A 25,909-nucleotide genomic window follows, 5' to 3' on the forward strand; every position below is an offset into this window, starting at 1 on the left:
AACTTTGGAAAAAAAAAACAGTTCACAAGGGCCAGGTCTGGAGAATATGGAGGATGAGGCAGCACAGTGATTTCATTTTTTGTGCAATAGTCATGCACCGACAGGGATGAACGTATGGGTTCATTATCATTATTCAACAGCCATGAATTGTCTCACCACATTTCAGGTCATTTCCTTCTCATATTTTCTCACAGGTATCACAACATGTCCCAACAGTACCATCAAATAACAGTTTGTTCCTGTGGCACGAACCTTTGAAGAACTAATCATTCAAAGTCAAAACTGTCAGTGTGGTTTTGATGCTTGATCTGACCTAACCATAGACCCACATCTTATCACCAATTATGATTCTCTTAAGGAACATCTTGTTCTCATTTGCGCAATCCAAAAGCTCTTCACAGATTGCATGAAGAAGGTCTTTGTGGTCTTGACTCATGAGCCATGGGACAAACTTGGCGGCAACATGATGCATTCCAAGATTCTGTGTGAGGATTTCATGACATGCTCTAACAGAAATGTTACATTCTTCTGCAATCTCTTGGACAGTCAGTCATGAATTGGCATGCACAGTTTCGTTGATGTTTCTGGCATGAGCATCATCAGTAGACATCAAAAACAGGGCATCCATTTTCAAACTGTGTGAAACATTTGTAACACCAAGTATGGACTAAGCGCTCATCACCGTAGGCTTCCTGCATCATTTGGTGTGCCTCTGTATAGATTTTCTTGAGTTCAACGTAAAATTTAATCCTTTTGTATGGATGAAGGTTTCACATGAAAGAAAAGCAGCTCATATTTTAAACTTGTGTCACACATGCTAGTCTCATCCTCCATATAATCTCCTAAACAAAATTATTTCAAGTCATTAGACAATTTTATTTAGCCACTTTATTAATTACAGTTCTGACACAGGATTTATGACATGCTTTAAGGTAGTGACAACTTGTATAAAATGATATGATGATGGCATTTATTATTGATTTGGTTTCTCATTTTGGTATAAACATAATAATTAACAATAATTTGTTCTCGCTAATTATTTCATTGAAAATGTGGCCAAGAGAGTTTTAGAGCATCAAGAAATTACCTCATTTTAAGCCCTAAATATCTGTATTAATTAACAAAAGTGCATCTGAGAGGATTACCTGTCAATCATATTTTCTACAAAAATACATTTTAACTGGTAAACTTAGCAACGAAGCATTAAATTCTTCATAGCAGTTTTTTAAATTTGTGTTCTGAATTTGCTGGAGATATAACTGTTCCATTACAACTTCTATATATAACTGATCAAGAGAAACCAAACGGTTTTTCCATAGTTACTTTCTGTTGCTATGTTCTAACTGGTACAAAATAAGATCTTTGTTTTCATTACCAGAAAGACAAAATATGGCAGAAAATATGTTCCTCTCTGTGTTAATTAATGGTTCGAGTTGTTGGTGAAAAACCATGATTATCTTATTTTGGTGTTTGCTAAGTATGTTACAATAATAACAAATTATTTATCAACTACCTGGTAGGTTATTTTTTGTTAAAGGCACTGCTATGTTTCTTGAATTTTACACTTCCAGCTTCTGCATCTAATACAATGTCAATAACACACACAAACTGACATGAATAGTGCTCTGCTTAATTAGCATGGCTGTAAAAGAAATGTAATTTTGCCTCAGGTTTCAGACCACATTGACACTGATGTTAACATATCTTGAGCTGATGCCTGTGGTGCTCAGTCGGCCTAATAGGTGTAAATCACCAAACCATTTGATAACAACAACTTAATTAGGCTTCTTAGTAACTGGTTGTGTAAATCCTTTGGCTAATGACTAGAAGTATAAGTGAAGAAGCATTTCTCACAATTTAACACTATTCACAAAAATGTTAACAAGTTGGATGCTACAGAACTTAAAGAAAATTAACAGTAATTTTCATAGTTGTATTGAGGGGTAATACAGCTTCAGGACTGATAAAAAACTGAAATTTTTGTTGTACAGGTAAGTTAACAACTCAACTAATACCTCTGATGTTACAATATGGAAACTTTAACTTTAATCTCTGCTGTAGTAAGAATATAAATGTGTAAGTAGTGTAGGATTATTGTTATAGTCTGTTGCCAGGCAGATTCTTTAAATTGGAAGTTACTGCTGCATATATATTAGTGTACACTGGGCTCACTGAGTATACTGTGATGCACAATATTGAAACCATTCAAATGCCCTGAAATATTATGTGACTTGGTGTCACTTACAAATATATATATATATAAATATGACTTTGGAATCAGGGTAACATTTTACTCTACATGTGGCTCCAAAATGACTTGTCTTTTTTTAGGCTAGAAGTCAAAAAATTGCATTATTCTATACAATATCATCATAAAATAATTGCAACAATTTACTTGGTATGGAAAATCAACTTTAAAACTTTCAGTAAATAGTATCTAAATCATTGTCAATTGCTAGTATGTTCTTTCATGAGCATATTCCCCAAAAAATAAAAATTGAATTATATTGTCTATGGCCAACCAGTTACATCCAAGTTACAAAATAGTTTCATTCTCATACAATGTATATATTATTTCTTTCTGAAAAAAAACTGGAAGCACAACATATAATACAATTTGTTGAAGCACAATTTCGTTTACTTGAGAGCTATGTAACTAGTAAATCTGCACATACCTGACCATGAAATGCTTTGCTCTGTTTCATTTAGTCAAATTCAGACATAGGAAGGATTTCAAATACTACATTTTTGTATGTGAATTTGTAGTTTTATTACTTATCTTATACTATTGTTATTGTTTCTCCAGAAAGATTCAATGGAGCAATGACAACTTAAAATGAGATTTGGTTTATACCTCAAAGTAACAGAGAAATATACATTGCTTCCTGTGCATACCTTATATTTCATTTTGAATGCTTTTAATATATGTTTACAGAGAGGTCTTATAGTTTGAGGTTCTTATAATGGTGAAGTTTAAGGAAACACTTGATAGGGGAAGTATTTTTGTAGTTGTTGTGTTTAAGTATTGTCATTTCACCATCAGGCAGATACTGTGCAGATCCTTTTGTCTAATAACTTGATTATGCAAAATAACAATTACTCTGTTGCAAGTCCATAAGTTATAAATAACATATTACAGTCCACATATCAACAATTTCAATTAACATGTAAGCACTGACAAATTCTGTAGTGTCTTAAGCTAAGAAGCTAGATAACACAGTCAGTTAAAACTATCCCTGTAGATGTAATGAGTTACTATGAGTGACCAGCTACATATAGTAGCTGTTAATTTGAATCTCTTTGGTATATAAAAATTTTACAGCACATAATATACAGTATTTTCATGAAAATACTGAAACAAAGAGTACTTTCATGCATACTTCAACATTAAAAAAGTTACTGATCTAATGATAATCATTTTATTTGACAAGCACAAATCAGTGGTTACTTATTTATTTACATAAAGGTCATTTCTGTATTTGCTGATGGGCAGACTATGATGGCAGTACAGTGGGTAAAATGCCAGTTAGTATGTTCACTATCTACAGAAAAAGTAGTTCTTCATATATTCTCTCAGATTCCATATCAACTTACAATCTTTCCACATAGTTACCAGGAAAAGTTCCAAAGAAACCAGTTCTTTGGCTAGAACCAACATACCAGCCATCATCACATTTTTCCATAACATAGACAGTATCGCCCTCTCTCAATTCCAGTTCATCCTCATTTTGAGGTCTGTAGTTATATAGAGCCTTGTAGCTGTAAAGAGAAAATATCAAGTACTATTAGAAACTTGAGTTGTAAAAAATTAACATTCAAATCTTGGACATACATGCAAACATAAAATGAGGCCTAGTTCCGGAACAATGACAGTTTAAAATGAGATTTGGTTTACACCCTGAAATAATAGACAGTTGAGGGGTTAGTAAAACACAAACCTCCCCCCCCCCCCCTACCACCCCTACCAAAATCCTCTCTGGTTAAGAGATACCTCCTCCACCAACCAAAACTACAACAACAGTTCCAACACTTTTTGAAGATACACCAGATGAATGGGAATTTAGTTAATCATTGACAACTTCTTAAGTGAAAATTTATGGTACCCACATACCTAACTAGCAACAAAATAAATTGAATGGAAATGCATCTATGACAGTATCAGTACAGGAAAAAGATTTTGTAGTATTGTGATTTGTGATTTATTATTCTAATTATCTTGTGTAATATAAGTCATTTGAGTCGGGTCTAGGTGACACCTCAATAATTTGTAGTAAGACTTCACCACAAACAGAAAATAGCTTATGCTAAGATTAGGATCCTAATAATAATACAAATTTGTTGTAAGAAAAAAATCTAGTGCTATGTTCCACCTTGTTTATATCAGTCCCATAGAATCACCTGCAACTTTATTTTTAGAGGATCTGGCTTTTATATTAAGTATTTTTACACCTATTAATTTATTTTGCTATATTTTCACGCCCATATACTAGGGAGAATGCGCACATAATTTCAAACTGGTTTGAGGGAAGCTTAATAAATCTCTTTGTTTCTCATGTGGTTAAAATAATTCTCCTCAAATAATTTTTGCCTGCCTTATAAAAAGATAACAATTTTGTAAATGTATCGGGAGAGAACACTTAGGATTTATGGTTCCCAACATTATGAATAATTAGCTGTTCAGTACAAATGTATCTGACCATTTTCTTCTGCATCTTCAGTATCCAAAATATGCCTGAAAGCTGCACTGTAACTTATGACAGATTCAGAATAACTATGATATGTTATTTTTCGTTTACTCATATCAGTAGGCAAAACAGCTTAATTTATTTGATAGGAAGTCAACATGTGCACTGCGGCTTAAGTTCTTTGAATCTGTCATCTTCTTCATTTGGCAAGTCTCCCCCCCTGACTTGGGGTTCTGGGTGTCCAATAAGTTTCCCCTGATCCAGAGTTCTGGATGTCCAATAAGTCTCCCTTGACCCAGGATTCTGGGTAACTTTTCTGAACTCTTCCCATATTCTAAACCTCGTCAGTCCTTTTCCTTCACCCCTCTTCTTTACCATTCAACCCTTCTGTCAGAGGTGCAAGAAGAAGGAGCCCCTGGTTCTGAAAGATAGCAAATTTCAAACCTTTATATGTGTGTTCTCCTGCCATTTCTTCTTGAGTAGATTTTTGATCTATCTATTTACATAATAGTAGATATGATATAATATGTGATGAAGCATACGCTAAGTTGCATAGATATCAGGTATTTATTCCTGAAGAGACTTACAAAAAGATCTAAATCTTCAGAGGACAGCAAGGTGAAGTTCTGTCATGATAAACAACACTGCATCACTGTAGACCATGCACCAGAGGACACTGCGATCAGAATGGATCCTCTGACTCTGACGTGATGTTCCTTGTATGTATTAGGAATCTCAAACCCTGAGTTCTTGAAGAGTACAATCACTTCCAGTATGGTGCACATTCCCATACATGAGCTTATGCAATGCCTGCCACCAGCAGGGGAAGCCTCCCAGGGGCTCACAACTCATTTGTAAGTTTGTGCATGGTGGCAATAGGGCCCCAAGCCAATGCAGTGCTTCTTCCTTTCCTGTGCTGCAATCTTATTCTCTGGCTATATGTTATCCCCGACTTGGTCTCTAGCTTGTTTGTAGGACACTGATTATGGCTTTTCCCATTTTATTCATTCATTTAACACCACTTATTTCAATTAATTCATTTTCAGTTCCCACTTCTGGATTTGACCTCCACCTTTTCAAATTTTTTTTACAGAAGTGCGGGTCTTGTCTGTATGTTCACCAAGTACCCACCATCATAGCCAATCCATATGGGAGATCATCAGGTACCAGTGTGGTGGGAACATTCTACTGATGCTCAGGCTGTTACCTCTCTGCACCTGTCCATTCGGGGTCATTGGGACTATAGACAATGGCCATTAAGTGAGATGGTCATTGCTCTAACTGCATGGTGTCCAAGGGGAGACACCTCATTTGAAGCTGTTAGTATCACAATGGATTTCTCATGCAGCGAAAATACCAAAATTACTCAGATCTACATATTAAAACTCACTGAGAACCATTTTACATACAAAAGGTGAGTCTTAATTTTTCAATTCTGCTAATTTCAAGAATGACCTTCATTCTTCTCCATCACATTAGGTTTCTAGATGAAAACTGGAATAACATTGCTGTGGACAAAGCTTATGTAGCAATATTTTTTCTACTCAGTAAAAATGCTGCTAAAACCAATGTAATGCTGAAAACAGCTTACCAAGATGATGCTATGGGAAAAATTAAAGTGTATAAGTAGTCTGCTCAATTTAAAATTGGCAACATGTCAGCTGATGACAAACCTCACTCTGGACTTCTATCAACTGCCCAAATTGATAAAAGTTTTGAAAAAAATAGGAGTCTGTGCTCACAGACCATCGACAGACAACTAATCAGCTGTCAGAGATTAGTGTGTTATCTTGGAGTTCATTTCAGCAAATTATAATGGAAGATCTGAGAATGAAAAAGGGTAGCTGCCAAGTTTGTTCCTAGGGTTCTGACTGAAAATCAAAAGGAATGTAGAGCTGAAACATGTTGTGCTTTGATACAACAGCTTGAAACTGACCCAGATTTTCTGTCAAAGGTCATTACTGGTGATGTGTCATAGTGCTATGGTTATGACCCAGAAAGAAAGCAACAGCCAAGCTAACTGAAGACGTCATTGTCACCCCGTCAAAAAAATATTGCCTAGTCATGTCAAACCTTAAAAAAATGCTGATTTACCAAAGGCATATTTCATTCAGAGTGTGTTCCCTCATGTCAGATTGTCAATCAAACCTTTTATTTGGAAGTTTCAAGAAGATTGCGCAACAGTGATCATCAAAGAAGACCCAATTTGTGGCAGACAGGAAATTGGTTCTTCCAACATGATAATGCACCTGCACACACAGCCATCTCTGTTAGACAGTTCTTGGCTTAAAATGGCATGGTTCCACTGCTTCATGCACCTTACTTGCCTGACTTGGTTCCATATCACTTTTTCTTATTTCCACACATGAAAAGGGGCATGAAAGGACACCGATTTGATAACACTGAAGAAGCCGAGAAAATATCAAGGGAGGAGTTGTCAGCCATTTTTACAGATAACTAAAAAATGTATCAAACAGTGAAAGCACCAGTGGGACAAATGTATTAGTGGAGAGTATTTTGAAGTGGGTAAGGTTGTTTTTTAGACAACTTGAAAATATATAGCTTTTTGGGTAAGCCTTCGTACAAATGAACATGTGAATCTAATCACCAAGCGGCGGCGGGAGAATACATACAAAAAAAGGTTTTACTTATGAGAGCTTTTAGAGCCAATGGCTCCTCCTTCCAGAGAAGGTTGAAGGGGAAGGAAAAGGGGTGAAGGAGAAGGACCAGAGAAGTTTAGGGAAAGGGGTAGAATTTGGAAAAGTCACCCAGAGCCCTGGATCAGAGGAGACTTACCGGACAGGATGAGAAGCAAAGGCTGGTTGTTGTGGACTGCACTGTATGAGATTTGAAAACCTGAGAGTTTAAAGGTGGAAGACAGGGTAATGTGCAAGACGGAGATGCACGTAGCTTTTCACTCTTATTAACTCGTGCATGATGTTTTAGCAGTAATCTCTGTCTTGCATATTACCCTGTCTTCCACATTTAAACTCCTAGGTTTTCAAATCTCATCCAGTGCAGTACCCAACAATCAGTCTTTTCTTCTCATCTTATCCAGTAAGTGTACCCTGACCCAGGGTTCTGGGTGACTTTTCCAAACTCCACCCCTTTTCCTTAACCTCTCCAGCCTTTTTCTTCATCCCTCTTCCTTCCCCTCCAACACCACCCTTCTGCTGGAAGAAGGAGCCACTGGCTCCAAAACCTCTTTATGTGTGTGTAGATTTTTTTAATCCATCCAATTGCATTATACAGTAGAGCGTCAATTATCCGAAGTAATTGGGGGACATGGGTGTTCGTAAAACTGGTTTGGTCGGATAATCGAACTGTACATGATTATTTGCCACAAAGAAGTACTGTACAGTAAATTTATTCATAAAAAACAGGCATCTCTTTAAGTATTACAACGTAACATACAAAGGCAACTTCAGTAGGAATATATAGTAATAATCTCGTACTTGTTCCTCAGAGAAAGGACAACACGTTTACATTCAAGCATTTTGTATCGTCAAGTTCACTTCTTCACGCAGCAGCACACAAGTGGTCGTAACAGAGAACAGAAAGTGACTCTTTGCACCATGAGAAGTTCTTCTTGGGGGTGCGCAATCCTTCAAACTGCGCGGAGCGACACGCCTCAACTCTAAGGTGGCGCAGCTGTTGCTGTGAACAGCTTTGACACTGCCGCTACTTCTACTGCCAGTGCCAAGCCGACAGAAGTGTGCTGATTGTTGAAACACAGCGACTGGTGGCTTGGCCGCTCAGCAGCGCCTTGTGAAGGCCCCATTAGAAGCAATGTTCCGCCAGCGGTGGCCCAGTGCGGCGACTACTGTGGGAAACTTGGTTTGGGAGTGAGGGGGATGATGGACGGTAGGGTGGGAGAGGAACAGGTGCGAGTGAGTACACAGTTCAGTTAAGTGGTCATTCGGTTGACCGACATTCGGATAATGGACACTCTACTGTATTGTCAAAAACTTGATTATTTACATTGTTAAGTGAACTTCTGAGGTTTTTTATCACCAATTTTCACATTTCCATTTGCTTTACGAACAGCATATAAGTACAATCTTATTCATTTGGTATAAAATGTTTGTTTCTTACATTCCCTCTTCTGTGTTTTCAAAGAATCCCTATCCAGCATCCAGCAGTAATCTGCAATCACCTAAGTTCCCCATCATCCTTTGTAACTTCTCTCCATTTCTTGAAGATCCTGGTGGAACCTCTCCCCTTGTTCTTCACTGACTGCCCTCAGGTTGTCAGGAAAATGTGAAAACAGAAAGTGTACTTTAAGGTTCATGTTGTATCCCAATGTTCTCAGATTCCGTAACATGTTGTTTACAATTTTGACATATTCATGGTGTTTATTGTTTCCTAGGAAATTGTTCGTACCCTTTTTACATTAATTCTAAGCAATTTTCTCTTTAGAAATAATAATAGCTTCAAATGTAGTGTTTTTAGCTAAAGCTCTGATCTGAGGACCCATAAAGAATTCTTTAATTTTGGCTTCAGACAGAGCAGGAAGTTTGTTGCTGAGATATTTTTGACAATTACCATCTTCGTCAAGAGCTTTCACAAATTGTTTCATTACACCAAGTTTTATATGAAGAGGTGGCAAAAGAAACTTCTTTGGGTTCACTAGGCTACACCTTATTATGTTATTGTTACCTTGTGTTACACTTTATCTTTTCCAATGTGTTCTACTATCCCACTTGCACAAATAACATGGACGTTTTGTGAATCCCTATTGCTGGACTAATATCATACGGATTACTGTCAAGCCTCCACACAACATCCTTCAGCTGCATTGAGTATGCTACTGGAACTGAAGACAGAGCATTACCATTGTGTAAAAGCACACCCTTAATGCTTCTTATGCTAGAATTGATAAATAGTCTCCATTTATTTGGATAATAGTTAACAGAACACATTTTATTCATTAAGTTTGGAATGTCATTACAGTAAACTATATTTCCTTTTTTCTCTATTCCTGTAAAAAGACAATCATGTATCACCTGCAAGTAAACAGTTTTCCTTTAGTCTGGAACCTAATAGCTCAGCTGCATCCTTTGGAAGATTTAATTGCTTATTATATCATTTAACTTGGCTTGTGACAATGGTCATGGCAGATTTGATGTTTCATGAAGGAACACATCGGACACAAGTTACTGGATGTATCTGAAATCAAATACACTACTGTCTGCAGGTGGCTTAGGCATAAGAATACCAGGACTATGTGCTACTTGTCTAATAGTGGATGGCAAGTTTGGGTATATAATCCTTTTTTGCTCTTTGCATTAACACCCTTCACATGGCACGAACAGTCAGTGCTGTGCTTTTGACACTCATGCCACACCATTAGTATTCCCAAACTTGGTGACTGTTTCTTCCATTTCCTCCAATTTCATAGGTCTTCAACACAAACATTGCACACAATATGAGCCCTCGACTGATCTAGTTCAATTAAAGTATGCCTTGTTAGGTTTTGTTACAAAATGAGGTTATGTTTTACCTCTGCTTCTTCACAATAAAACTACCACAAATGTAGCAATATGTAATTGGATTATTTACACAACACCTCCTTTCCATTATTCTATACTGAATTACATATGACAAAGATAACAAAATGGCAGTATTATATGTTAATTCCTTGCTTTATATAATAACTATTATTACCTGTGTAGATAAATTCACAATACAAAACGGTGTAAGCAGCTTAGGGTGTGCTGCCATCTGCCTTTAAAAAGTCAACTAGTTCCTTGAAGTAGATTTATTTCAATAGATTGCATTGTTGTAATGGTGTCATGGTTCTTGCCCGCACAAAATATAGTTAAATAAATAAAGCAACAGACTAATAAATATTATTGTGGAGCATTAAAACATTGTATGTAATATATTAAAATAAAAAAAATTTGAAGGTATTAATTTTGAAAGAAATAGTATGTGATACACCTAAGCGGACTTCATTTTTAGAATCAGGATATGTGTAGTTTTCAAGGTGTACATGAGAGTGAGAGAGAGAGAGAGAGAGAGAGAGAGGGAGAGAGAGAGAGAGTGTCTGTAATACAACTGGGCAACACTTGATAAGAAGCTAGTGCATGACAAAAAATTTAATAAGGATGCATATTATACATTCTCTTCAATACATAAATGCGTGACAACTTACAGTACATGCATGAACAGAATACTCACGGAACAGGCTCTGAATGCGTATCGATGTGAAGTGTTTGGTTGACAGGGGCCACTGGCTGCTTAGGCGGCTGGGCTTGTCTTGGCTGAAATTTACATGAGGCAGATTAAAGCTGTATTCAACATATTCAAAAACTTTCTGAAACAGGTCACATATACAAAATGTTGAGAGACAGAAAGAGAGAAAGAGAGAGAGAGAGAGAGAGAGAGAGAGAGAGAGAGAGAGAGAGAGACATTGAACACTGCATGCAGATGAAAAAACTTAAGAAATCATGTAAATGGTCGGCCATGTTTTCTGCTGAGAAGATGTGCTTTAATTCTAAAACTGTTTCGTTCCCTATCACAGCCAGCGGTCATAATTATGATGAACTGAAAATGCAAACAACAAACAATAATGGGACATTTAAATTTAAATTGCTAGGGGTTTAGAATTAAAACAGAATGGTGACTTAGTATAATACTAATATGATTCTCGGGAAAGAAGAATATTTTGAAACAGCTACAAGTATGTAATGAAGAAGAACAGACAAACCACCACACAATCAAGTGACAAATGAATGACTGATCAGTAAGACTACTGTTTAAAGTAGATAACCTCACATTTTGGAAAGGCCTCCTCGAAGATATTAGAAGTCTCACACTCACTTCCTAGTACACTTACTCTTTAATGATATTTGTTACTGATAATGTAGATCAGGTTCATTTGAATTCCAGTTTACACAATCACAATGCAAAACAGAAAAATCAGTTGACATGTTGGCTTTGCCCTCTTGTCTAGGATTCAGAACAGTGTTCTCTATTCTGGTGCAAAGGGGGAAAAAAAGATTAATGTTTAATGTTCTGTTGATGACAGGACCATTAGAGGTGTTCAAATTGGGGAAAGAAATTGGCCATGTCACTTTCTAAGGAACCATCGTGTCATTTGTCTTAGAAATTTGGGGAAAGAACAGAAAACCTGAATTTGGATGGCTGGAAGGGCATTTGAGTTGCTGTCCTCCTGAAAGCAAGGCCAGTGTCTCACTTCGTCTGTACAAGCTACTATCTCACATAACAATATATAGTATAGCCCCTCATGCAAATTATTTGATTACTGAGATTCAAATATCTGGCTGTCAGTTGCATGGCAAGTATCATTATTCATTGTAAATGTGCCTACACTAGCACTAGCAGATAAACAGCAGCTATTTCATTTAGCTGAGGAGGAACCACCACTTTTTTCAGAATAACATTTTTTCCATTTAATTTTACCATATCAAATTTAATTTGGGTAAGCACAAACAGTTTACTGCAGTTTAATAGGGAATACGTTTTAGTCAAATATACCTATTCTGCTGGTTCATCTTTGGCATGTTAATGTAGAAATTGTCATAAAAACAGCAAAGTGCTAAATACACAAATTTTGCACATAAAAGGTGTTACAAAAAGGTACGGCCAAACTTTCAGGAAACATTCCTCACACACAAAGAAAGAAAATATGTTATGTGGACATGCGTCCACAAATGCTTGCTTTCCATGATAGACCTCATTTTATCACTTCTCTTCAAATCACATTAATCATGGAATGGAAACACACAGCAACAGAATGTACCAGTATGACTTCAAACACTTTGTTACAGGAAATGTTCAAAATGTCCTCCGTTAGCGAGGATACATGCATCCACCCTCCGTCGCATGGAATCCCTGATGCACTGATGCAGCCCTGGAGAATGGCGTATTGTATCACAGCCGTCCACAATACGAGCACGAAGAGTCTCTACATTTGGTATCGGGGTTGCGTAGACAAGAGCTTTCAAATGCCCCCATAAATGAAAGTCAAGAGGGTTGAGGTCAGGAGAGCGTGGAGGCCATGGAATTGGTCTGCCTGTACCAATCCATCGGTCACCGAATCTGTTGTTGAGAAGTGTACGAACACTTCAACTGAAATGTGCAGGAGCTCCATCGTGCATGAACCACATGTTGTGTCGTACTTGTAAAGGCACATGTTCTAGCAGCACAGGTAGAGTATCCCGTATGAAATCATGATAACGTGCTCCATTGAGTGTAGGTGGAAGAACTAAAATGAGCTCTAACATGGAAATTACCGTATTTACTCGAATCTAAGCCGCACTCGAATCTAAGCCGCACCTGAAAAATGAGACTCGAAATCAAGGAAAAAAAAAATTTCCCGAATCTAAGCCGCACCTGAAATTTGAGACTCGAAATTCAAGGAGAGAGAAAAGTTTTAGGCCACACCTCCAAATCGAAACAAAGTTGGTCCATTGTAATATGAGAGACACAATTTAGGTCGAATGAATGACAATACAGCTACAGTAGTTTGGTTCGAGTCGTAAGCTTAGCAGTTAAGCTTTACCACATAGCCATTGCTATGCGTCAGGCGCTCCGTCCGTATTTATACGGGTATCCTTCCTTTTTCACGTGCTTCGTCTGGTTTGAATCGATTGCCTATTTTGCTTTGATCTGATAAGTGCCGTTTTCTTTGTTATAGGTGTTTGCGTCACTCTTAAGCTGAAAATGCATCACTGCACTGTGTCATGCATTGTTTGTCGCATTCTGATAGTGCGTGTTTACGGCCTGTCGCGGCTCGCGGCATGGCTTGCTTTTGTGCGTGCTACCGCCGCGTACAATTAAAACAAAAAAGAGAGGAATCGTCTCATTAACGAAACAATGGCAAGAGACTGCTATTTGTTGTTACTTACACTGCTGCTTTCTTTGATAATGATCAACAAGAATCAAATAATAGACTGCGTATGATAGAACATGTTCTGAACGAGAGTTAGGCGAAAATTTTTCTCCGTTTGAAAATCTTTGCGGTCGCTTCTTTATTACATCAAATTCTGCACAGAAATTAGAGTCATCTTAGATTTAAAAATCTAGTCACTTGCCGTGCTTCATTTCAGACTGTATCATTATTAGGCATAAGAATAATACGAATATAAACATGACACGATACGTATATTCTTCCGCGTTTGCTGTTGTCTCACTCTAGTTTCGTAGTTTATTAGGCAGACAAGATTTAAATGAGATAGCAGCAAACATGAAAGAATACATGGCAAAATGTTTATATTCGTATTATTCTTATAGTGAAGAGAATACTGTATGTGATTCAAATTTCATCAGGTTCCTATTAGCAACCATCTCTTCTCACAGACAGGAAAAAATTCAGAACGTGGAGTTTGCCATATTGACAAACATCCCAAACAGTCTTGCCAGTCAGATTTTCGTAGTACACTGAAATTGTGCTACATTCGAAGATGAACAATACGGAATTTGTATTTATTTCGTTGGATAATGTATGAAAATGCAGTGGTCGAAACTCACGCCGGAGAAAAAAAACTCGTCTTCCACTTTTTTTTTTTTATTTATTTACTGACGCAGAGGTTTTGGCGCCAGTATTTATCTTTGTGCCTACAAAGCATGCCTGTGTCGCGCTACATATATTCGACGGCAGAAGTTAGTTGTGGCGGCACGTACCAACATTTTTCGTAACTTCCGCTTGCTTTGCACTCGATTCTAAGCCGCAGGCGGTTTTTTGGATTACGAAAACCGCAAAAAAAGTGCGGCTTAGATTCGAGTAAATATGGTAAGTGTTTCCAGACACATGTCCACATAACATCTTTTCTTTATTTGTGTGTGAGGAATGTTTCCTGAAAGTTTGGCCGTACCTTTTTGTAACACCATGTATATAAGCTTCCTTCTGAGTTTTACCTTAGTATTTGAGAAAGATCACATATGGCAGATAAATTTGTTTTGAAAATCTAGGTTCGAACAATTTACATTCAAAACTTAAGCATGCTCTCTGTGTCATTTCTCCATTATCTTTCACTGAGTGCATTACATATGTGTGTTTCATGAAATTTTGTGTATTTTAAAGCACAGAGTGCTGCGAAAAATGTAATTCATACTATTCCTTCATCTGTGAACTACATTTGTGCATCTATAAAGAGCATCCTATTTCAGATGATTGTTCCCCCTAATTTCTATATATAACTGTGTGGTTTAATCGTGAGAGTTCCCAAATCTTATGAATGTTGCATGTAACATGTTTTGTACTAAATCAACAGTTGTGATCTACAGCTATAGATTCTAAAAATTAATTATTACTGCAATAGTTACACTTCTTTCTGCATGTTAACCTCTTAGTTATATGTCAGCATTTGAAATTTTACAAAAGAAGCCAACTGCTTTGGCATAGTATTGTTTATAGGGCATGTTATATAACAGTCGCATCCTGTGTCATTTTGTTTCCTTTTTCAACAACTGTATATTGATTGTTGAAAATTACTACTATTTTTGAATTTGGTTTGTGATGCTGTTAATGACCTTCAACTTCAGGTTGGTGTGGGGAGGGGGGGGGGGGGGGCATGATGGGCATATGTTTACAGCAGACACAATGGAATCATTTTATGAAATTTTAACACAGGTTTTTCTCTCATTAAAACACAAAAGCACTTTCCTGGGCATTGTAGTATTAGTTCTTAAATCCTTGTAGAATAATAGATCCTGAAATTACAACAGAATTAGGAGGTTAACTTAAAGTTATTTGTTTAATGTTCAGAATAATACTGCAGCTGCCTCAATGCAGCCGTGTTTGCTTACTTTGATGCTATTCTCATGCAGTCAACCCCACTACGGTAAAGTGATTGAAAGGTGGTGTGAAAACAGTATGTTGGGAGAGCTGCTGAGGGACCTGTACCAAAGTTAGAAAAAGCACTATATCTCCCTCTGACACTATCTGCTGCCAAGGAAGTACAAGATCTGTTAACACTTGTCCACTTGACTGTAGCAGGTCTACCAGCCCTGTACAGGGAAGGCAAGGGCCAGGGAGAACTCAAAGTTCTCCACTCGTCCCTCTCGGGAGAACGATGCTTGCCAAATCCATGTTATTTGATAAACCACACTTGCCCCCCTCCCCAAGTCATGTCAAATGGTGGGTACTGCCTAATCACGAGGATGGTAAAACCTCAATCTCAAGGTACACTGTACATCAATGAGATAAATGGCTGTTGAAGTCAACAATCATTAATGGACAATCTCTGAGGAACCTGCAACACCTCAGATGAGTAAAACATATCCAGGCAAGAGGGGCTTTGTCTGGGTGGACCTCCTATCCCTAGCAGCTCATGGGATCACCATAGCGAATCATCAACATAAAAACCCACTCAATGCAATGGTGTACAATCTGGAAGCAATGATACTCATTCTTCTAAAAAACTGAGGGAGGCTAGTCCTCCTGATAACCTGACTGTACTTAGTAGTGGGACTCAAGGAGCCATAAATCAGAATGTGTTCCTAGTGATCAAAAGGGATGAGGGGATGTTAGAAAAAAATCCCTTTTCTATATTCATTGCTTGCTGGTACATTAAAATCTATTAAATGATCATGAAATGGTTCCTTGTTAGTTGAAACTAATGTGTCATAGTAGGTGGAATTTCTAAGGAAGTCAAAAAATATGGATGACCATTATAGTTGTTGAGATGCACGTCTCCCTCAACCCACACAAGGGTATGGTCACATGCCGTAACATTATGTACATGGATATCTCGGAACTGAAACAGAATGGGCGTCACAGAAGATGGTCAATGTTGAACACAGGACACAGAGGAATAGTGGGAAGACTGGTACTTTTATTGCAACCTTCAGTTCTTCATTGCTAGCTGAGAGCATCATGACAGGTTTCCTCCAAGATCAGAGTTAGACCTTACACAATTTGGCCACATAGCATAAGCTATGGAGGTGAAGTGACTTGCACGAAATGTGGAAAAGCAGCTCATGGATCTGGCAATGACTGGCCAGCACCAGCTGCTCTGGGAGACACCCATTCTTAAGCCAAGACTAACTAGTCTTCACTGAAGAACAAAAACTTAAGAAATAATAGTTTCAAAGCAGATCCCTTACCAGTAGCCAAGAAAAGATATAAGGTGATGAAACCCCCTGCCTTTGCCACTTCTTAGTCTTTCTTGGTGAAGAAACCTGCTTTAACACAAACTACGTCCAGTGAAACAGAGCCCACCATCAGCACCTATACCTGACATAGCAGACAGAATAAAGATATAGCAAACCTGCACAGCTGGGCATTGTTAATGAAAAAGTTAACTTTGCTAATTGTTAATCAGTTACTAAAAAAGGTAACCCCATTAAATGTTAAAGCATTACTTTACAGAAGATTTATTGGAAGTTAAAGTTAACTGTTAATTATTAACTCATAATAGTAAACATTGTGTTGTGGGTGTAATGAAACAAGCTAGTGAATCAAATGTATTATCACAGCTTAAATAAAAATGTTTTAGATGGGGAAGTTTAGGCAGCACATCATAGGCATATAAAAAAATAGTTTAATCAATCATCTACATCTACATGGATACTCTGCAAATCACATATAAGTGCCTGACACATGGTTCATTGAACCACATTCACAATATTCCTCTACTATTCTAATATCATACAACACACAGAAAAAACAAACACCTATACCTTTCCATGTGAACTCTGATTTTCCTTATTTTATTACTGTGATCATTTCTCCCGATGTAGGTTGGCGTCAACAATATATTTTCACATTTGGAGGAGAAAGTTAATGATCGAAATTTCGTGAGAAGATTCTGCCACAAGAAAAGCCCCTTTGTTTTAATGATGTCCACCCAAAATCCTGTATCATGTCCGTGACACTCTCTCCCAGATTTAGCAATAATACAAAATGTGCTGTTTTTCTTTGAACTTTCTCGATGTACTCAGTCATTCCTATATAGTAAGGACCCCACACCACACAACAGTATTCTAAAAGAGGATGGACAAGTGTAGTGTAGGCAGTCTGTTTAGTAGATCTGTTACATTTTCTAAGTGTCCTACCAATAAAAAACTGTCTCTGGTCAGCCTTCCCCACAACATTTTCTATGTGTTCCTATCCAATTTAAGTTGTTCGTAGTTGTAATTCCTAAATATTTAGTTGAATTTACAGCCTTTAGATTTGACTGGTTTATTGAGTAACCAAAGTTTAATGGATTCAATTTAGCACTCATGTGGATGACCCACTCTTTTTGTTATTTAGGGTCAATTGTCAATTTTTGCATTGTACACGTATCTTTTCTAAATCATTTTGCAATTTGTTTTGATCTTTTGATGACTTTACAAGTCAACAAATGACATCGTCATCTGCAAACAACCTACGATGGCTGCTCAAATTGTTTCTCAAATCATTTATTTACATAAGGAGCAGCAAAGGACCGATAACACTACTTTTGGGAACACCAGAAATCACTTCTGTTTTACTCAATAACTTTCCTTCAGTTACTATGAACTGTGAGCTTTCTGAAAGGAAATCATGAATCCAGTCACATAACTGAGATGATATTCTATTAGCATGCAATTTCACAAAAAACCACTAGTGTGGTACAGTGCCAAAAGCCTTCTGGTAATCTAAAAATATGGAATCAATTTGAAATCCCTTGTCAGTGGCACCCAACACTTCACGTGAGTAAAGAGCTAGTTGTGTTTTGCAAGAATGTTTTCAAAATCCATGTTGACTGTATGTCAATGGACTGTTTTCTTCATGGTAATTCATAATGTTTGAACACAATATACGTTCCAGAATCCTGCCGCGTATTGCCGTTAATGATATGGACCTGTAATTTAGTGGATTACTCCTATTGGTGTTACCTGTGCTACTTCCCAGTACTTGGGTATGGATCTTTTGCCAAGCAAACGGTTGTATATTATTGTTAAGTATGGAGCTGCTGTATCAGCTTACTCTGAAAGGAACATAACTGGTATACAGTCTGTTGTTATCAATGTTAAGCCACATGAGAATCAAAATACAGGAGAATCATATAGTAACTGACATGAGGTGCATATTTCTCTTCAGGGACATCCAAGAGCAAGGCTCATTTAGGAGACAAAATATCTTTACCCACAGAAAAAAGTCGTTTGACTGCAGCACTCGAGGGTGTAGGAGTATTACAGTTAATAAATAAATGTACTAAAACATGCTCCCCAAGAAATACTGCATTGCTGAATGAGTCTTTTGATTTCATGCTCAGCCACATTTTCACTAGACTCTGGACTTTACTTTTTACAGATGTGATACACTTGGCTTCCCTATAGATTGTTGTTAGAGCTGGACTCCAATTCCACAATTTAGTTTTCACAATCAATCCACTAACAAAAAGTAGTATTTAATGTGAACTCAGTAAACAAACAACAATAGACAGTCAATACCCAGTTATTCCAGCTCGCACTCGATTGTTCACATCAATCGAGCGCACCACAGCATAGCAACACATCTACGTGACCCAAATGTGTTGTGCAACCCAATTAACTGTTGTGGCAACGGCCTTGCCACAGCGGATACACCAGTTCCCGCCAGATCACCGAAGTTTAGCACTATCGGGTGTGGCCGGCACTTGGATGGGTGACCGCCCGGGCCACCATGTGCCGTTGCCATTTTTTGGGGTGCACTCGGCCTTGTGATGCCAACTGAGGAGCTACTCGACCGAATAGCAGTGGCTCCGGTCAAAGAAAACCATCGTAACGACCGAGAGAAGGGTGTGCTGACCACACACCCATCCTGTCCGCATTATCAGCTGAGGATGACATGGCGGTTGGATGGTCCCAATGGGCCACTTGTGGCCTGAAGACGGAGTGCTAATTAACTGTTAATGGGCTCAAAGAACGTTAATGGAATTTAAAGAGTCCATTAACATTTTTTAAAATTAAGTTGAAAATTAATCCGTTACTCGAAAAGTTAACTTTGTTAATTAATGATTCATTGATTAATGGTCTTGTGCCCACCTATGCAACCCTGGCAGGCACGATGCAAGAGGAAGGGAAACATTCCATGATGAACATAGCGAAGGCATTCCAGAAATAGAGTGCCTTACAACTTCCCCTTTCCCCATCAACCTCAAAGGGAAAAGGAGCAGAGAAAAGATCACAACATTTGGGTCACAAGCTGCTCTGGGTGCCGTCAGATGTCATACTGGGATGTCTGACTGAAAAAGCTGTCACGAAGTTGGATTCTCGTCACCAGACCCAGATGTAGCCCCTCCACAACCCACCGCTTTACCAGCCCCCCAACATTCTGGCACAAAGAAAGCGATAAATTAAAACCGTGAACCGAGCATGACTTTTATACTGCAGTGGAATGTGAATGGATACAGGACTCATTTGAATGAACTAAGAATCCTAATACAGTACAGACCTTTTTGCCTCTGTCGCCAAGAGACTCACTTCAAACATACTGATGCACTGTCACAAGAGAGACAAACTTATTGGTAACTGGGAAAAAGGTGAGGTAATAGTGTCTGTCAAGTACATATTCCACTCCTCTCCTGTGCGCTTAACCACAATGCTATAAGCTGTGGCTGTCATGATAAAGATCCGTGATACTGTCGCAGTGTGCTCTGTGTACCCGCCACTCAATGAGGCAATTGACAGTGAGATCCTCAAACAGCTTACTGCTGAAGTGCCACATCCCTTTCTTCTCTTACAAGATTTTAATGCATAAAGAGGACTATGGGAATTCAACACAATAAAATCAGCACTGACAAAAGTGCATCTAAGGCCATATACCTCTTCTGCTCACCTGTGGGCTGTGTCAAGTGCATAAGAAATGCACACATGAAAAGAAAGTTAAAATTTTTATTACCTATACCATTCCCTTAAATGGCACAAAATGCATCTTCTTCTTTTTCTTATGCCTTTGTCCAGCAATGTCACAGTGTCGGCAAGGTTAAGGTTGGATTTTGCGTGGTTAATTTAAGACGTGGCTGGACGCCCTTCCTGTTGCCACCTTTTTGAAGACAACACAAACACCCAGTCCCTGAACAGAGAAAATTTCTGACCCAGCCGATAATTAAACATTGGCCCCTTGGCAAGACAGCCCATCCCACTGACCAGTTGGCTATTGGGGCAGACTATGGCACAAAATGCATATTTATTTATTCCTATTCAAGAATTCATCTATGGTACAGAAGGAGTTGTCAAGGAGATATGATTTCAATTTATTTTTGAAATTATTATTGCTGTCTGTCAGACTGGTAATATACTGAAAAGTTTTACAGCAGCATATTTACCCCTCTCTGTGCCAAAAATTAGTTAAGCAGAGGACAGTGTAAGTCTTTCTTTCTTCTGGTATTATTTTCATGACTGTAACTGTTGTTTTTAAACTGGTCCACATTCTTGAGAACAAATTTCATTACTGAGTAAACGTAACATGAGTCTGTTGTAAGAAGTCCTAACCTTTTAAACAAATGCTTCAAGATGTGTGACTATGAGGCCCCACACATTATTCTTTCGAGCAGTGAATTATTCCCCCCCCCCCTCCCCCCCCCCCCTGCCCTAAGTCTTGAATTACCCCAAAATATTATTCTGTATGGCATCAGAGAGTGAAAGTTTGCAAAGTATGTTAGCTTGCTAATTTCTATATCCTCAAAATTGGCAATTATTCTGATTCGAAAAGTTGATGAATCTAGTTGCTTTAGGAGATTCAAAATATTAATTTTCCAATTAAGATTCTCATCTATATGTACAGCCAAAAACGTAGTACGCTCTACCCTGGCTACTGACTTCTTTTGATGTGTTGTATTTACTGAAGGAACTGCACTCATTGCAGTAGAAAATTGGATGTACTGTTTTTTTTTCCAAAATAAAAGCTGCCCAGTGGAGGTGAATGATGATCTTCATGGAAGCGATCACTACCTCACTTGGATCCATCTACTACATGGAGCAGACCCCGAAAGGAAGCCATGATGATGGATGTTCAGAAAGGCTGACTGTAAGCTCTACAGCCACTTAGCTTCTTCCTGAACTTTATGAATGTATCCAGGACTGTATGGATCACATTACAGCTATGATTCACCAAGATGCTGACGTGTTCAACTCTAATCATCATGATGCCTAGGAAGCAGCCTGTCCCTTTGTGAAATTAATGAGTGACATTCTGCAATCAGGGACAGGAGGGCAACTATGTGAACATCAATGATTAGCATACAGAGGTGAATCTTGCAACCTTCTGGCTGGAAAGGGCAAAGGCAAGGAGAATAATTCGAGAGAGTAATCAGCTGTCTTAGCAAGAGATCCTGAACTTCTCCTTAGGGAAATAGTAATAAGGGATAGGAAGGATTATTTTGTGCACTCATATTGTATGCCTGGAGACTCCATTTAAGTGCTGAAGAGACTGCCATGGATTTGAGAGTGAGGGAGCCAGGTGCAACCAGCTGCAAATGATGCCCTTTCATCTGGGCTGTATTCCAAGAACTGGCTGAGAAGGCTGAGAAGACCAGCCTTGCTCACAGAATTTCAACGAAGTTCACAATCTGCAGCACTGTTCCCAGAACTGACTGTGGCCCCCTGGTTCCACATTGAGTGAAAGGCTTGAACCAGATACTTTGGTCATCTAGTCTGTGGCTTCCTACACTTGTGTTATAGTGTTGAGAACTGTAGGGTCTCCTAAACAGGTTATGGATGCTCTTCACATCACAGGCTTTCCTCCATTTCATGCTTGACAAAAACTTGTTATAGATTCTTGCAACAAAATATAAAACTCCATTCTGAACCTTAGACAAACACACAAAGTCTATTCAGAATTTAATTTTGTTTGAGTATTATGATTTTGGTTTTGAAAGTCCATCTTAAACTCATTCTTATTATTAAACACAAATACCATTAGGAACTAAATGTGTTGTCACATGTCACATAAACATTAGAATAACAAAGTCCTGCAAGATACTTCTGCAAGCTGTTTGGTTATCAATTTTACATAATATAGGCCAGTTCACAATATGACTCGCGTCCATACACAAAAATTAATTTGATAATTGTCATATATGATTTTATGATTCTTGAGAAGTGTTCTGAAATTCTGTATATGCTCACCAGTGTTGCATAAGGGCTGCTGGATGTGTACGGACTCGTTGCTTTGTTCTGGCTGTAGTAGGTGGAGCCTGGCTGGTGGTAATTCTTCACCCCTGCGCCATTCACCAACACTGACTGCATCGTAGGTGTGCTCGTGGGTTTCGTTGGCGTTGCTAGCATTCCTTTACAGAGAAATGCAGTTGTTGTTATATACTGGGAAAGTTTAGAAAAGGTAATTGTTTTAATGTGAACAAATGGAAACTCTGACAAGCTTTTACAAAAATGGGGGAGGAACAGTGAGTATTGAGACTTGATGTTCACAGGTACATCAAGGCATTACTCTCTTGTAAAAGTATATTGAATACAAATTCGCCTGAGGTATGTACTATTTGCAGCAATTCCTTCACTAAGTATGTCTCCATTGAAAAATCTTAACAAAGTGGAATGTTTCGTTTTTCCAGAATGATAAATAGAAGAATTGTGGTTTGCAGCTCATTGATGCTACGAATGACTATTTTAAATATGTTCCCTGTTTCCTGACTGGAAGCCAGACAGTTTGTAGACAACAGGCAATCACTGGCAGCATTTAATGAAGATGAATAAGCCAAATGTCAAAGTATTGTACAGGAAAATATAATTAGGAACTAAAATAACAACAATATGGAAACGATAGATTGCTGTTCCTCACATAAAACAGTTATTGAGTCGCAGACAGGCACAAGAAGAATGCTAAAAGTAGAAAACACATACACATTCACACAAGCACAACCCCCCCCCCCCCCCCCCCACACACACACACGGCCACAATCAACCTCAAGTGCTGATGAAGGACATAGTCCAAAAGCTGAATTTCTAGCATTCTTTTTAGTTGTGCCTGTCTGCTAGTCAACTCCTCCTCTATGTGACAAGTGGCAGTCTGTCCTTTCGATACTGTAATTAGGAACTTGACTACATATCTATAAAGATTCCTTCTTAGAGTAGAAGTCTTTTAGTGGGCTGCAGGTCAAGTAATAAGGCCAAGTGAAGAAGGAACAATACTCTACCTGTCCTATTGTCTCCTGGTTCCTGCAACACCTCTACATAGGAAACTGGGAAAATGCCTTTCCTGTTTCCTATACGACCTTCATACCAGTTTTCATCTACTCTTCGTGTCAGAACTACCAGTTCTCCTGCAAAGACAAAACAATATTGAACTAACTGTGGTCTAATGCAGTTTAAGTATTTGCTTGTGATTATGTTAATCCCATGACATTATTTTAAAGAAAATGGTTTTTCTTAACAATTAAAGGTCTTGTGGATAAAATTCTGTTGGTGAACAAGTAATAATCCAGCAACAAAACCAAACTCCCATGAACTTTCAGAGTAAAATGTAGTATTTTACTGCCGCTGATGATTGTTGTAATGAAAGTTACCACAACTTTGAGGTCTTCTTCCAATTTCAGATAGATAATTCAACAGTACGATTTTAACCACAAAGTCCAGGGTGAAGAGCCACAAGGCCCTGCATTGGCAACTAATTTTTCAAGCACATGATAAAAAATAGAGGGATTTACAAGCACAAATTGAAAGTGATAACATAAAGTTTAAAGTTTTACAAGTTCATTTAAAGAAATGGCAGCTTCATGTATTTTTGTGGAATCCTCGATTTCAGTACTCTTTGCAAAGGAAGACGATCAATGTAATGCAAAATGAATGTTTAAAAATATATTTGTAAAGTAGTTGTTCACCAATTTCCTTGTGACATCAGACAGAAAATTTTATGACAGCAGAAAGTACAACAGTAACAGATTAGTGTAAGAGTTGCAAAATGAAACAACAAATGGCAGCTGATGTGTGGAAACACAAAGAAGAACAGAAAGAGAACAGGAGAAAATAATGAGATCAGAAGATTCCACTAAAAAATGGAGAAGATATAAGTGCAATATGTAATGAAAAATGTGAGCAAGAGACTAAGGTACATTAGATGGTATAAGAGATTTTTTTGATATCATATTTACAAAATACTTTGCATATCTAGGTGGAAATTTATAATTTATCTGTATTATGTTTCATTTTAAATTGACAGAATTGATACTGATCAATAAAACAACTGTCGAGAATGTTGCAGTCATTGACATACTGCTGCATGACAAAGATAACTTTGTCTGTTTAGATGATATACATACCTTTTACAAGAGACAATTCAAGATGTGTTTGTGCAATAAAATTGAATTTTGCCTTTGCCTGTCCTTCAGTTGGTTTCTTTGGCATTGTTCGAATTCCATCGTAGGGTATTATCTGGGTAAAGAAAAACAGGCTTGGATACCATATGTGACTTCTCTTATATGGTATACTATGAAACATACATGTCTTAGTTTCATCACAAAGTCCATTAAAAATACTAAAACATCAAAGCAAATTGTAATACAAAATCTCATTAGCTGTATTGTTATCATTTAAACTTAATCTAAAGCAAGCAATAAAAATATCATAAATAATAATTAATAATTAATGAGAGTATGAACAGTGACTAATTACCCAGATTCAATTTCTAGTGGAAGAACTAACCTATTTTCAAATGGAATTCTTGTGGTAACACTCATTTTAGGAAAGAAGGTGGAATTACAAAGATGAAAATGATCAGCTTACAATAATTTTAATCTGACATAGAAAGTTATGGCAGAATGTAAATAACTTAGGAATTAAGGAAACAACCCACTGAACAGCAGAGGTGTTGAGTTGCCAACAGGTACATAAATACCTTCTCTAGCTTTTGGATAATTCGGTGAGTTGTTACCTTTACTCCTAAATTATTTTATACCTTTTTATTTCTTTTAACCACCTACTTCTGATACTGTTCCTCACAAGTGGCTTCTAATCTCATTGCATGCCTTTGGATTATCGTCACAGTTGTGCGACTGGATTTGTGATGTCTTGTCAGGTAGTTCACATTTCATAGTAATTAATGGAAAGTAATTGAGCTATACAGAAGTGATATCTAGTGTTCTCCAAGGAAGTGTTATAGGCCCTCTGCTACTCCTAATCTATATAAATGTTTTAGTAGACAATCTGAGCAGCTCTCTTAGATTGTTTGCATTAGATGCTGTTGTTCATGGTCTAAGTCATCAGAAGATCAAAATTGGTTGCAAAATGATTTAGACAAGATATCTGTATGGTATGAAAAGTGGTAATAGACTCTAAATAATGAAAAGTGTGAG

The 25,909-nt window shown here is 37.7% G+C and overlaps 1 protein-coding gene across 8 annotated transcripts in view; it reads right to left on the reverse strand.

Moving 5' to 3' along the window:
- Positions 1-865: 865 nt before the first annotated feature.
- Positions 866-25,909, reverse strand: part of LOC126092418 (sorbin and SH3 domain-containing protein 1) — a 1,056,812-nt gene continuing 1,031,768 nt past the window's right edge. For all 8 annotated transcript variants that reach the window (XM_049908017.1, XM_049908049.1, XM_049908042.1 and 5 more), the window contains 5 exons: positions 24,878-24,989; positions 23,756-23,881; positions 22,734-22,894; positions 10,869-10,951; positions 866-3,759 (listed from right to left, as the gene is read on the reverse strand). In XM_049908017.1, the coding sequence (XP_049763974.1) occupies positions 3,591-3,759; positions 10,869-10,951; positions 22,734-22,894; positions 23,756-23,881; positions 24,878-24,989 (651 nt within the window). In that variant the 3' untranslated portion in view covers positions 866-3,590. The remainder of the gene's footprint in view (positions 3,760-10,868; positions 10,952-22,733; positions 22,895-23,755; positions 23,882-24,877; positions 24,990-25,909) is intronic.

The sequence above is a fragment of the Schistocerca cancellata genome, chromosome 1 (assembly GCF_023864275.1).
Source record: "Schistocerca cancellata isolate TAMUIC-IGC-003103 chromosome 1, iqSchCanc2.1, whole genome shotgun sequence".
Lineage (NCBI taxonomy): Eukaryota > Metazoa > Arthropoda > Insecta > Orthoptera > Acrididae > Schistocerca > Schistocerca cancellata.